A 15,104-nucleotide genomic window follows, 5' to 3' on the forward strand; every position below is an offset into this window, starting at 1 on the left:
GAAAATTAGGAAATAGAAAGTAGCGGATTCATTAGCGTTATCTTCCTGCTTCACCGTGGTGTGTGGCTATCGGTGTGTTCGCTCCGCTCCCTTCTTCCGTCTTCCGTCTTAAACCTCAACCCTAGTCCTACTCCTGTATTTCACCTTTCATGGGGTTTACTTACCTTCTTCTAATCTGAGTCCGATTCCTGATTGATGACCTCCTCATGCCTTTATTAGGTACACAAATTCATCGTCTCCAATTTCACATCCTGACAACAATTATACGATTTTATCATTTTGAGATTGTTGTGAATAAGAATGATTTTCATCCTTTGTTTTGCAGATATTGCTACTCCACAATCTTCTTTCAGGAACAACCCCTATTCAATTGGGTTTCAAAGACTTCACCATGTTTCATTCATATCTGGCAATCAAACAACTGCCAGGTCGAGATTTTTCAAGCCAAACGGCATTATCAACCCCGCAAGTGGTCGACTTATGATTAAGGCCGTCGCTACCCTTGAACCTAGATGTTCTGATAATGCAAACCACCAGCTTCCCATTGATTCCACACCAACGCTACCAGGCACTGATGACCAACCTGTGGTTATCGACGACAGGGAGATTTTGAGGCGGAGCCGAATTTCCGATGCTAACAGAGGGAAACAACCTTGGAATAAAGGGCGGAAGCACAGTGCAGGCACTATTTAGCTTAGTTTTACACATTTTACATCTTTTTGCTCTATACCATGCTTCTAACATGCAGATATTCGCAGAAACCCGAGAGAAGATACGTGAGAGTACCAGGATTGCTATGCGTTCTGAGACGGTAATTGTCAAATAAGAGCCACAAAACAATGTTTTTTTGTGGATCTAAGTTCCAGTTATCTACTTGGTTTTCCACAATACAATTTCTACCTTCTGGTTATCTGTCATTAATTGGTACTCTATCTACACTGACAAGTTACAATTGGCGTCCATGCAGGTCAGGATGAAACTGCGTAAGGCAATACATAGTCAAACGTGGGTCTCTTTTCATTCCTATTCTTCATTTCAACTTCTTTTTCTATGCTTTTCTTGTTGATAATTGCTGTGTATCATGGTCCTTACAGTCTTGAAACAAGATCAAAGATTGCAGCTGCGGTCCGAGTTACATGGAATAAAAGGCGTTTTCAGCAGAGGATGATGTCCCATTGCCAACAAGAATGGCGCAACTTAGTTTCAGAAGCTTCTAGAAAGGGGTTTTGTGGTGAAGAAGAGCTCCAATGGGACTCCTATGAAATAATTCAGAAACAACTTACCAAGGAATATCGAGCAGGTGTTGAATCAAGAAAGGAGCATTTAAGAACCAACAGCTTAAAACCAGAAGGACAACGTGGCGTTAGCCACCTTAGAGCACCCAAAACCCCAGAACAAAGAAAGAAAATCTCAGAGGCCATTGCTGCCAAATGGGCTGACCCTGTAAGCTTTCTATTACTTACTTACACATGAATGGTTTATGGAGGAAAGTTTTGTTTTATTCTTTAATTTTTCATTTGGAGTAGACATATCGTGAGAGAGTTTATAGTGGCATATCTAAAAGGCGTGGCTTGGATCCTGAGAATAGAGATCCAGAGTGGGGGACAGGGAAGAGGAGGAAAGAAGCTACAAAGCTCAATCCATCACCAAGGAAGAAGAGGGAAAGCTTTGGTGGGGGTACAAAGGTCAAAAGTCCTCAACAGCCTAAGGTGAAGACAAGTGTCAGTAGGGTTAAAAAGGAACCACAGGCTAGATTTAAAGATCCACAAGCTAATTACAAGTTAGAGATGATAAAGAGTATAAGAGCACAGAGAGCAGGTTCAGATTCAGATTCAGACCCAAAGATTAATGAAGCTGTTTTAAGAGCAAAGTGAGTAATGAGTTCACCTTTTGAAACTTAGTAACCCTTTTGAGGTTTCTTGAAAAAGATTAAGTTTTTGTTTTGTTTTTCAGTGTTTTGATTGGTGAAGCTCAGAGAGCTGCTGAGGCGTTAGAGGAGGCGGCTGCAAAGAGTCCTGTGGCTGAAGCTTCTTTGATTGAAACAAGGAAGTTGATTGCAGAAGCAATTAGATACATCGAGTCTATAGAGATGGGGAATAATCAGTCTCTGGAGTCTGGGAATGATAAGGATGAGAAGATGGTGGTGGAAGATGTGAGGGGAATTGAGCAAAGAGGAGTGAATGGAATTGGAGGTATGGGGTTGAGTGATGGCGGAATTGGAATGTTAGCTGATGTGGCAAATGGGAGGGAGAATATTGATATATTATCATCAGCATCAACATGGGGTGATATGGGGTTGGAGATGAAGGAAGTGGAAGGTGATGGTGATGGTGGGAGGAAGATGATGTCTGAAAAACAAGAAAGAAAAGGTAGAAGATGGGTTTGTGGGAGGCTGGTTGAAGATGAAGAAGATGAGTAGTTAGTTAGTAGTAGTTGTTTGTTACAAGTATAAATGACACTAGAGAAAAAGCATTTCCATGTTTTATCTTTGTAATCTTTGCCTAATTGCCTCTAGTTGTAATGGAGAAAGAACTATTTAATAGAGAAATTCAAGATTTTTTGGTTAAATCTTATTTTTGTTATGGATATGTCTTTATTTATGTTGATAATACTAATGTGTTATTAACTAAGATGATTTAAATGGAAGGTGTCCTATATGGAATGATCTGTTTTTCTATAAGTATCACGAAACTATCTATTTCACAAAGTTTATTTGCAAAATCCATTTGGTGTTTTGTGCAAACTTATTCACAGGTTAATTGATGGGTTTTGAGCATTACAACATTTCTATGGTGCACATGCAACCCTAATTGCTTTGGATCTAAGTTTTTCTTTATTGAACATGCAAATACAAACTCCAAAGCAATAACCCTAAGACTAGCATATACAATTTGGAAATTGACATATAAATTAGGGTTTAGATGTTACCTCTCTTGTTATGTAGCAATAACAAGTTCACCTTGAATATCCTTGACCCTTGAAAGCTTAGTGCCTCAAGTGTTGCACATCTAATGGAGTCACAAACACCCAACACAACAAGGATGAAGAGGAGAGACAAGAAATCGGCCACCTTAGGGTTTCTCAAGCTTAGGTCGAAATTCCTTAGTCTTGGAGGGCTTATATAGGCTGTGTGGGTTGCTAGGGTTTCTGGAGGAAACCCTAATTCCTGCTTAAGGCTTAAGCAGCCCATGGATTTCTTCTTTAGAGCCCTTGGACGAAATTTATAGGGCCTCCCTATAGGATTTCGTCTACTCCACTCTATGGAGTCCATCAGCCCAGTTTTGCAACTATCAATGATTTGCAAAACTAGTCCCTCCATTATTAATCAGTTACTTTAATCCCAAAATTAATACTAGATTAATTTCTGATTAATTACTAATTAATAATATGATTTCCAAATAATATATTAATCTTATAATATTTTAATAAAATCATTCTGAGTACCAATTTATTATTCATATAATAAATCCTACTTTCTCTCCACTTGTCATCCTATCAAGTTGTATGAGTGAAGGCAACCCAAAAGGACCATGCTCATAATCAAATCAAGTACATACCAAATATAGTTATGGGCTTAGACATCTAATCCAACACTAATGACTTATAAAAATGTATATATTTAGTTGTTTATTTTATTATTTTTTTTTACAGTGGGGAACAACTTGGATGACAGTCCATGGCCCAATTGGATTTGGAGCCTCAAGTTATTGTCAATCGTTTACATCATTTATAGGGAGTTCATCATGTTGTGCCATTGAGGGATGGCTAGGGATGTCTTACTAAGCTCTTACCCTATTCTCACTTCCTAGAGAAAGGCTAGACATCCTTCGACTGGTCGGCTGACCCCACATAACTCATCCATGAAACTTTCACCAACTCTGCAACACTCGTGTATGCTAATCATACATAACACTGGATCCTATAGACAGTCGAATACTTGATTCTACCCTAATCCGAAAACCAAACCAGGAACGAGAATTAAGGCAATCAAACATTCTCGGGCTATAAAATCTTAGTTATGTACAATTTTGATGCATACACTAAGCAACTATAGATGTCAATTTCATATAAGGAAGAACCCTAGGCTATCATGCATCATATAATCAGGCAATTCTATCATGCAATTCCTGAAGATCCCTAACCTATTACTAGCATGTTGTTTAAACATATCACAATATCAAATAACAGTGTGGTAACTTGGGGTCCACTTACTGGCTCCGACTGATCGTACACATCACATCTTTTCTTGATTACTTTTGAAACAATTTTGGAAATCATTTTTAAAACCTTTGCAGTTCCTTAGTTTGAGACTGGATTCACACGGGTGTTCCTCCAATTCACTCAAACCAAGGCTCTGATACCAACTTGTAACAACTCAAAAATCACAACAAATTTAAACTTTTGAAAACAACCTATAGTCATAAAATGTTTACAAAATCATTGTTTCCAAATTGTTTATCCATATCAGAGTATCCCAAAATCATAAAGCCATAAACAAAAGATGTTTACGGTTACGCCTTCACCTTCCCGCGATCATCAGAAGTACTTTAAACAACAACTAAAAACCATAAGCCAAAGCTTATTGAGTTCCCCCAAAGTACCACCACATAACACACATATCATAAACAAACAAACATGTTGGGTCCAATCAATAATCGGACTGGGATACCCCCGGGTCCACAGCCGTCAGTATGGATTACCCCTGGCCTAATCAGTCATCAGACTGGAATGCCAATATACATCGGGTCCACTCAGTCATCGGACTGGAATACTCTCAGGCCCTTAATATGAGTCTGGCATGCCAACTGGCCCTTAGCTCGTATCTGGAATGCTCCCGAGACCTCAGTATGAGTCTGGCATGCCAACCGACCCTGAACTCATATCTGGAATGCTCCTGGGTTTGTTGGCTACAACACAAAGCAGTATAACCTCAACCCAACACAATATATCGACATATAACATATAACAAACATAAGCAACAGACAAATAATCATGCAGACAGAAATCATATGTAGTCCTACAGATCTACCGGTCTACGCATATCATCAACTAGCATATAATCATACATATCTTTCCCATACTCAACATATCAATGTATAACAGGATATCAATCCAATGGGTCAGCCTTGGTGCCTTCAACCCGTAAGTACATTGAGGAAAACTCACCTCACAGCCTGACGAAAAATTGATTAATACTCTGATCTTGAATACCGGCTCCACCCAAGTCCTAAATGTCCAAACATTTCCCATTAATAAAATAAAATCAATTTCCTAAATTACCCTTGGTCAAACTTGGTCAGAACTAACAAGTCAACTGAGTCAACCCAGCCGCGTCGACATAGAGCGCGTACGCAGGGCGTACTCCAGAGGTACGCGGGGCGTACTCTGGTTGACCGAGATCGGGGTTGTTGACCGAGTACGCTCGGCGTACGCATAGGTACGCACGGCGTACTCACATAACTCCTCTTTTCACATTAAGAGCTTAATCCTTCGATTTAATGCGTCCAAATGCAGATCCAACGCCAAAATATCACTAAGAGTCATAAAGTTTCCAACTTTATGACTTTGCATGTCCAATAAGTGCTCAACTCAACATCTTAATGCATTAAGACCTTCTAAAGAATGCATGGAGCAAAACCAACCATTAAGACCCCATTTTATGACTTAAGACCATTCCTAAGGTCTGAAAGGACGGCTAAATGGGTCAAAAACATGCCATGCTCAAGAATCACTATTTTGGGACAAAAAGTGACTTAAAAGAGTGAAATGTCTAGATCTACAAGATGGAGTGATCAAGATGCAAACTTTATACCTCTTGGAGGTTGCAAACAAGAAAGGAATCTCAGATCCAAAGTGCTTTCAAGCTCCAAGTTCTTCTCACCACCACCTTATTCTTCTTCAAGAATGCCTCCGAAACACTCTATGGGTTCAAAAACGGACTCTTCTCACTTAGGGTTGCTTGAAGACAATTTTCACAGAGGGAGGCTACTGAGGATATGAAGGATGAAGTTATAATGTTGTTTATATATGGCCAAAACCCTAAAAATTAGGGTTTGGACATCCTGTGCGTACGCCCTGCGTACGAGATGTATGCCTAGCGTACTAGGGTCTGCCCTAGTTTGCTTAGCGTACACATCGTAAGCCTATCGTACAAACCTCCTGTCCAAATTTACCACAATGCTACTATGGGCCAATATTGGAATTTTTTCAACTTTAGAGGGGTCAAAATGCAACATTATTCAAACATATGGTCAAAATTAGAAGTACCTCATCATTGAGATGTTACATCAATAATCTATAAACTATAAATAGCTTTGGTGTATGAATTTGTGGAGATGTATAAGGTTAATAAAAATTATGTTGGAAGATACAAGAAAAATAGGACAAGATTGCTTGGATTCTGAAAAAGATTGCTTGGATTTTGGTCCCAAGAGAGCAACAACCACCCAAGTAACCTAAAGTACCTTGTTTCCTTGAGAAACTTCCTCGCACTGCGTAACTTGTTACCTAGAATGACAATGGAAGAATTATTTTTCCAGTTAACATATAAAAGGAAGGAATTGAGTGTTTAGGGTGGTGTTTCATTTCGTTATATTAGCTTTGAATTGGGTTTGTGCAAGAAAGAAAAATTGGAATTAGGATAAGGTTGCCGAAATTTAATGACATGATGGTTGCCAGAAAAGGTGAAGGATGATGAGGGTGGTGGGAGACGGAGGTTGCCAAAATTACTCTAAATGGGCGATACATGGTGGTGGCGGTGAGAGACCGCATTCATTGGTTTGGAAAATGTGTAATCGAAACCAACAATAAGGACCAGTTTTATTAAAATTAAAAAACTAGGACTAAAACTGTAGAATCGTGCCAACCACAAGGACCATTAGTGTAATTCACTCAAAGTAATTTGGTGATACTTTATAAAAATATGATCATGTGTCATTCTCAAGTGATGATTGGGTGCTGACTGTCATCTTTCAATTGATGAAGGCGGCCAAATGTAAATCCAAAAGGGGGTGGTCGTTGAAATATTCCAGTCACCGCACCGCTATGCACAAAATACCACCAAAAGCGCCGCTCCTTCAACGCGCTGCCCATTTCTATTCATCCCTCGACGCTCCCTGATTTCAGACTCACTGAAACAACCACCACCATTTAACTGCTCATCTCCTTCTTCCTGGCACCCATTTACACCTTCTCCGAACCCATTTACTATAATCACCTCACCCTTAAATAGATACAGTTTCTTCGATTTCACCCTACCATTCTCATAAGTCATAACCCAATTTCTACATTCGGCGTTTAACTGTTTCATGGTCTAGAATACTGAAGGATCAAATATGAGAGCAAGATTATTAGTGTTTCCAATCAAAGGAAGGAATTGGTGCTTTATCAGATCGATTGACCGTTCAACCTCAGAATCCCAATCTTCACAATCTCCGACTACATTCAAACAACTATGGAAAAAAGTTTCTTCGTCATCTCCCAAAGCCACTGCCGCTAATGTTGAGCTCTGTGTTGATTTTGTAGCTAATAAGGTATTTCCATTCTCTTTTTTCCTTCATTCTTAATTTCTTATTTGATCTTCATAGTTTCTTCAACTTTTGTGCACTATGTAGATGAACAAAGCTTGGTCTGGTCTGGAAAAGGCGCCTTCCGGAAGTTTCAAGAACAAGATTCATGGGTATAACAACTGTGATCTTATGTCAATATGTCATGTTAACGTTATCATCTGATACCCGTTCCCTCTCAAAGATTGATTGCGCTTTTTTCTCTTTTTCTTGATTCTGATGTGTAGCGTGGGATTAAGCCTCTTGTCGCGTGTTAAACCGTCTGAGATATTTTTGAAATCCATTCCCAAGCAGTTAACTGGTGTGGAGGTTGTCTTCCCATCAAGGTTTGTTTTGGTGTCTTTATTTTGTCTGTCATTATCTTGTGAATCAAAACTATGAACTTAATATGGTAGATGTCGGATTTGTTTGATACGACCTAAGTATTAAGCCCAAATGCTGATATCAGTGATCTAGGCCCAAGTGTCAATCCAGTTCACGTATAGGACAAATATAATACCCATCTGCCTCTCATTTATTTTCTCTTCTTTTTCCTTTATGTTGAAGTTACCTGAAAACTACAAACAGAAGGCTGAGGCTAATATTAGTCAACATGCTACATTCATTTCTAAGATATGCTTATGGTGTTAAGTATGCAAATCACCAAAATAGTTGGTAATGGGAATGATACTGATAACAATAGTTTCTTTTGTGATGAGAAATTTGAAAGATGACATGTTTGTAAGGGAGAGAAACCATAATTTTATCACTTAGCACTTAGCAGAAGAGGATGTTGAAGTTAATATGGAATTAGATCTCAGGGTTAACAAGTAACATCATAATTCTCCTCTCATTCCACCCTTAGATTTCACTCCTCCTTTTTAATCATCAGAAAAAATAAACATTTATTACGCAAGTTTTTCAACCTTGTAATAGTGCTAATTACTGAATCTCTTTATTTTATATTTTAAAATTGAAGCTTAAATGCAAGGCTTGTTCGTCGAAGATTAAGGCATATTGCAATGAGGTACTCACTCCTGTCTAATTAACATTTTAATTTGTCAAGTTTTTATTTTTTAAAGACTATATTATGAATTATGATGTTGAACTTTCTGATATGCAGGGGGAGTATTGTTCACAAGAATTATTTTTATGGTTCAGTCACACTGCTACCAGTTACCTCTGCTTTTGCAGTATGTATCTGAAAATTTATAATTATTTATAAATGCTCTTTCTGAAACATTAATATCATATAAAATCTTTTTTTTAATTTGTTTAGGTTTTACCTTTGCCAAATGTACCCTTCTTTTGGATATTATTTCGTACCTATTCCCACTGGAGGGCCCTAAAGGTAAGTTAAGCTTCTGAAATTATGTCAATAGTTGATTTTTTTTTATATGTTTTTATGAATTTATATTTTGTGATGAGTTCACTCATATTGTTTGTTTTCAGGGAAGTGAGAAGCTTCTTCAGCTGGTATCAGATTCCTCAAAGATACACCATGAGAATGAATCAGAGGAAAAAACCTCAGATTCCTCTGATCCTCCATTGGTAAATTATATCTCTGAATTGTGTATATATGTTTTTTTAGTTTAATGTTTTATATATTTTTTGGTTTTGATATGAATGTTTATTGTGTATACAGGTAATGGAAGCATCTGAGGAGCTTGAAAGACTTGTTGGAGATGGGGATGATGTCAGCAAGTGCAGATTAAAAGACATCTGCAAGGTCTTTGATTTGGAGACATCGGATGTGCTTAAATACCATCAACAAAAAAACTATTAGGAAAAAAGGAAATTCATGCAAAATTTTGATTTGTTCAACAATGTATTGAAATAGACATGGATTTTAATCTGGTCTATATTGTTTTGTTTGTGACATTCCAAGGATTATAAACAGTTCTCATTATTTGAAAACTAACAAATTAAATTACGTTTTCATTAAGTTTTGTGTATTATTAGGTTATTTTACAGAAAATTTGATGGATAATGGTTACTTTTAATTTGTTGAAGTATGTTTTGTTGAAATATTTATTTTTGCATTGATTTTTGTAGGCATAAAATTATTTGAACAACGAAACTGCATCAAAGTTGACCCATTTGGTTTGGTTCAATAAACTATATATTTCGAATGTTCGTGAAACATTTTATTTAATCGTTAAAGGCTTCCAATAATAATTTACTTATTTTACATCACCATTACAAATAAATTGTTTGCAAGTCTACTTAGTAGAAGTTATCTCATCAACAAACTGCTTCCATGCCTCATAAAATTGCAAGTTTGATTTATAAGGCCAAATTCTATAAGACCAATGTTGTTGGATTTATTTATTTATTTTTTGGTTTAAACATCGATTTTTTTCTTTTTAAATTTATTTATTTAACTAAGATCCATGTTTTCTCTTTAATTTTAAACCACCGTAAGTGTTTTTTGGTAACCAATAGCAGAAACAATATGAAAAATGTTGGAGTTGCTTTTGAAATAAATTTTTTTAATTATAGTGATTAAACCATACATAAAAAAATCGACTTATTAAACCGAACAAATTTAAAGCTATAATATTTTTATAATATTCAAAGTGGGTTTTACAAAAATATCCAAATTCGAATGGTTAAGCCAGAATAATTTTTTTTGGTGGTTAAAAAAAAATCAAACTACCGTCTACAATAGTTTTTTTTAGACTAAACTGCACAAATGGTCCCTATGGTTTGTTCAAAATTGCCATTTTGGTTCAAAAAAATTTGGACTGGCAACAGAGGTCCAAACTTTTCATTTTGTTGTGTGTTTGGTCCATTTTGGTTTGAACTTTTTTTAAAGACGATTTTTCCCATTGTTATTTAATTTTTCATTTTTCTTTTATTACAACAATTAAAAAAAATAAAAAATAAAACAAAAATAAAATCTCTCTCTCTCTCTCTCTCTCTCTCTCTCTCCCTCTCCCCTAAAATCTTCAACCCCATCTTCTTCCATTTTCATATAAACGTCGACACACCGTCATTTGTCGGAAGATATGAACACTGATACACACACCGTCAGTCGCCGTCGTCACCACTGTTAGCCAGCCACTGTTGTGTCTATCACCACCACTTTCCCAGTCGATCTCTCTTTCTCTCTTATCTCCCGGATTTGTTTCATCTTTTACACACAATCATCAGTCAAAAATACAACCACCAACACTGGCCAACACAACAACCACCACCAGTCAATGGCACCACCAGTCAACACCTGCATTTGTAAAACAACGTCACCGTCATAGATCCGACAGTAACGCCATTTTTCTTCTTCTTCTTCTTCTTCTCTCTTTCTCTCTCTCATAGATCTGAGTTGGAGCACCATCTCTCTTACATATCTGATAATGGGGAGGTGGTAAGACGAATCAGAAGATCAAAGACAAAGCAGAAGATTGAAGGTTTGTCATCTGCACAAATCTAAGTTGGAGTGTCTTCTTCACCGCCGACGCCATTGCTAGGGTCTATACCTTCTTCCTTCATACAGTGGTAAGCTCCATCGTACAGTGGTAAGCCCCATTTCCTCTCACTGGCAGATCGATTTCGAATAACAATAGGTATGTGTGATTTAATCAACGACGCAAAAAAAAACCCTCATGTGCGTGGGTTTGTTCGACCGGCACACAAAAACCCCATCTCTTCATCTCCGATTCCCTGTAATCTTCTCATTAAGACCCGAAACCTAAAATTAAAGGGGAAAGGGGGTGATTTTTGGAAGTCTTTTAGTCTAAACCAACAGAAATCACGCATAGGGGTTGCAAAAAGTAAAGCATACATGTGGATGATGAACTCGTGATGAATCGATGCATGGAGGGGTGGAATTCAGAACATATTATGATGATTATTTTCTTCAAATGAGTGATTTTTTTTGTTAAGATGAAAGAAAAGAGGAATTGTGCTATTACGAGAGAGAGAGAGAGAGAGAGAGAGAGAGAGAGAGAGAGAGAGAGAGAGAGAGAGAGAGAGAGATTACATATTTTATTTATTTATTTTTATTTCTTTATAAAAAAAATTATAAAAATAAGAAAGGCAATTTTTTTTATTTTTCTTATAAATAGAAAAACATTTAAATAAATAAAAAATTAAAAAAGATAAAAATAAGGTCAAAATCGTCATTATGAAAAAGTTAAAAGCAAATTGGACTAAACTCGCAACAAAATGAAAACTTTGGACCTGTGGTGTTAGTCCAAACTTTTTTGAACCAAAGTGACAATTTTGAGCAAACCACATGGACTATCTGTGCAGTTTAGTTTTTTTTACTGGTTTTCAACTTTTCATGGAGTTTGGGCTTATATAATTTTAAAAAGTATATTTGACTTTTCTAAAATATAAAAAATATTCTCCTAAACAAACAAAAAAAGAAGTTTGTAAAAGAAAATTTATATTATATTTCAACGTTGTAAGATATGCCCTAGAACCCCCTCTATTTCTCTTTTATTTGCTTCTCAAGAAACCGCTTGGTCTCGGAGATTTCCTTCCTCTCCGGCGAGAAGAAAAAGAAAAGATGCCGACTGACATTGAAGACGAGATCAAGGACGAGAAGAATCCCCGCCCTCTCGATGAAGACGATATAGCTCTCCTCAAGACTTATGTAAGAAATATGTTTTTTTTTAGCAAAAGCCCTAATAATTCTTTCTTCGCCTAACGGGACATTTTCTTTTCTGCGTCCTTCAATTTTCTTGCTAAATAGTCATCATTTATCGTATGCAAAATTACATCCTTGACGAAATGCTGCGGCTATGAAATTAGAGCTTAGTAGTTTCTTCCTTGGTGTAGTGGTGAAGCAAATTGATTCTTCTGTTTTCAACTTTATTATAATGATATTCTATGTGGATCAATGGAAAGAGTTACCGAATTTAAGATTTAATCATTGTTACTCACATCTTGAAAATAAATTATGGATTGGTTCTTTGGTTAGCTGCTGCAATCTGATATTACTTCTGCAATTTTTAAGAAAAAAAGAACATGCATCTATTTTATAGTACCAAGGTGGACTTATTCATGTTAGCTACTTATTGTGGACATATCCTCTTTCCAGGCAGCACTTGCTCATAACGTTTAACAATTCCCTAAAGAAGGCTTTTGCAACTAGTTTTCTGCATCTATGCCTTTTTTTTGAAGCCATGAAGGCTGAGACAAATGTTGTTGTTCATTATAGATTTATAGCATAAATTTTGATAGATATTGTCTGTTTTTATTAAAATGTCGACAGAATTCCTTCTCCACAAAAAACTAACATCAGGAAATTCATGTAGGGATTGGGACCTTATTCCAACAGCATCAAGAAAGCTGAAAAGGATGTAAAGGAAATGGCCAAAAGGATCAATGATTTATGTGGTATGTCTTTTGTGATAACTTTCCTTAGATGTGCTCCATTTCATAATGTAGATGATACTTCACATATGTTAATGACTTTCTTCAAAGATGATGTCCATTTTGTTCCTAAACTGTAGTTTTCCCCATCAACTATGATAGGTATCAAGGAGTCTGACACTGGTTTAGCCACACCTAGCCAATGGGATCTTGTTTCTGATAAACAAATGATGCAAGAGGAGCAACCTCTTCAGGTTCAAATTCATGATAACTATCAAGAAAAGTTCCCTCCTTTATCTTTTTTTTTTTTCCTCTTTTATTCCTCATCAAGAACTCTGTCTCGTTGTTGCAAGCAGGTGGCTAGATGCACAAAGATAATCAATCCAAACACAGAAGATGCAAAATACGTTATAAATGTGAAGCAAATCGCCAAGGTACACATATCCCACATTCCTAATTTTTCAACTCTATCCATATCATGAATTCATCTGATTCATATATATGTTCCTTTCTATAAATTCTCAGTTTGTTGTCGGGTTAGGTGACAAAGTTTCACCCACTGATATTGAAGAAGGCATGCGTGTTGGGTAAGCTATATTATCTCTCCACCATTTTAAGAGTTTCCCAAATCCATAAATTCATTTTTATTTTTCTTTTTAAATTGCAGCGTTGATCGCAATAAATATCAGATTCAGATTCCATTACCTCCCAAGATTGATCCAAGTGTGACCATGATGACAGTGGAAGAAAAGCCAGATGTCACATATAACGATGTTGGTGGATGCAAAGAACAAATTGAAAAGATGAGAGAGGTTTGTTTTTATAATCAAAACAATACATAATTTGTTTTTATAATAATTATTGTTTTCCATGATGAATGTATTATAGGTGGTTGAGCTACCAATGCTCCACCCTGAGAAATTTGTCCAGCTTGGAATCGACCCTCCAAAAGGTGTCCTCTGTTATGGTCCACCTGGCACTGGTAAAACCCTTTTAGCAAGAGCAGTTGCCAATCGAACTGATGCGTGTTTCATACGTGTCATTGGAAGTGAACTTGTTCAAAAGTATGTTGGTGAAGGGGCCCGCATGGTTCGTGAGCTCTTTCAAATGGCACGTTCAAAAAAAGCATGCATTGTTTTCTTTGATGAAGTTGATGCAATTGGTGGGGCCCGGTTTGATGATGGTGCTGGTGGTGATAATGAGGTTCAAAGAACCATGCTTGAAATTGTCAACCAACTTGATGGATTTGATGCACGTGGTAACATCAAAGTTCTAATGGCCACAAATAGGTATGTTTTTGATACTTGAGTCACTTTTTATATGACATGGGACCCATTGTGATTTGAATTTGGTGATGATTGCAGACCAGATACATTGGATCCTGCATTGTTAAGACCTGGAAGATTGGATAGGAAAGTGGAATTTGGACTTCCGGATATGGAAAGTAGGACACAGATATTCAAGATTCATACACGGACAATGAACTGTGAAAGAGATGTTCGGTTTGAACTTTTGGCTCGCCTTTGTCCGAATTCTACTGGTATGGACTATGGAATCAATCATTCCATTCCTTTTTTCTGATTCCGTTGTTAGATTTTGGAAGGTGAGATGAATGAATGTGTGTATGAACGTGCAGGTGCGGATATCAGGAGTGTGTGTACAGAGGCTGGAATGTATGCGATTAGAGCAAGGAGGAAGACAGTGACAGAGAAGGATTTTCTTGATGCAGTGAATAAGGTGATTAAAGGGTATCAGAAGTTTAGTGCTACTCCTAAATACATGGTTTATAATTGATTTCGATTTCACTAGGCTTGTTTTATCCTTTAAGACCTTATTTTCAGGCTAAAACCTACTTCTTCTTTTTGTATTTCCTTTGAAACCCATTTAGTTCTTATTTGCAGTTTCAATTCATAACGCTTCTCTAATAAACATCGCATGTTTTTTTTTTTTTACTTTCTTTGTAAGTTTAGACAAAAGGGTAAAATGGTCATTTTATCATTTGGTGGAAAAAAACCAGTCTTTGTTTATACAACACATACTTCAGACAAGGTGCACTTCCAAAACACGAGTACATTTGTATCAACATGCATAAAACATACACTCAATAAATAACATGAGTATATACAATTTGTATCAACATGCATAAAACATACACACAAAATAAATAACATGAGTAGTAGTCGGGTATTTACAACAAAATATACTAATACAATATAATATCTTTTAAGAATTTTGTGC

At 36.6% G+C, this 15,104-nt stretch overlaps 3 protein-coding genes across 3 annotated transcripts; all 3 read left to right on the forward strand.

Annotated features, from left to right (window-relative positions):
• On the forward strand, positions 1–2,568 carry LOC145117110 (muscle M-line assembly protein). The gene is made up of 7 exons (XM_079053418.1): positions 1–219; positions 326–682; positions 759–811; positions 968–1,005; positions 1,095–1,443; positions 1,527–1,870; positions 1,954–2,568. The coding sequence occupies exons 1-7, from the start codon at positions 207–209 to the stop codon at positions 2,417–2,419; spliced, it is 1,620 nt and encodes a 539-aa protein (XP_078909544.1). The 5' UTR covers positions 1–206; the 3' UTR covers positions 2,420–2,568.
• A 4,431-nt stretch (positions 2,569–6,999) lies between these two features.
• On the forward strand, positions 7,000–9,489 carry LOC145112676 (K+-H+ exchange-like protein). The gene is made up of 8 exons (XM_079048811.1): positions 7,000–7,532; positions 7,614–7,678; positions 7,793–7,891; positions 8,524–8,571; positions 8,668–8,737; positions 8,824–8,895; positions 8,997–9,095; positions 9,190–9,489. The coding sequence occupies exons 1-8, from the start codon at positions 7,335–7,337 to the stop codon at positions 9,328–9,330; spliced, it is 792 nt and encodes a 263-aa protein (XP_078904937.1). The 5' UTR covers positions 7,000–7,334; the 3' UTR covers positions 9,331–9,489.
• A 2,469-nt stretch (positions 9,490–11,958) lies between these two features.
• On the forward strand, positions 11,959–14,795 carry LOC145117111 (26S proteasome regulatory subunit 7 homolog A-like). The gene is made up of 9 exons (XM_079053419.1): positions 11,959–12,144; positions 12,809–12,890; positions 13,029–13,120; positions 13,223–13,300; positions 13,392–13,453; positions 13,534–13,678; positions 13,755–14,155; positions 14,231–14,406; positions 14,503–14,795. Exons 1-9 carry the CDS (start codon positions 12,058–12,060, stop codon positions 14,658–14,660), a joined length of 1,281 nt encoding a protein of 426 aa, XP_078909545.1. The 5' UTR covers positions 11,959–12,057; the 3' UTR covers positions 14,661–14,795.
• The last annotated feature ends 309 nt before the right edge of the window (positions 14,796–15,104 follow it).

Source organism: Lactuca virosa, chromosome 5 (assembly GCF_052849685.1).
Source record: "Lactuca virosa cultivar CGN04683 chromosome 5, Lactuca_virosa_CGN04683_v6, whole genome shotgun sequence".
NCBI classification, from domain to species: domain Eukaryota; kingdom Viridiplantae; phylum Streptophyta; class Magnoliopsida; order Asterales; family Asteraceae; genus Lactuca; species Lactuca virosa.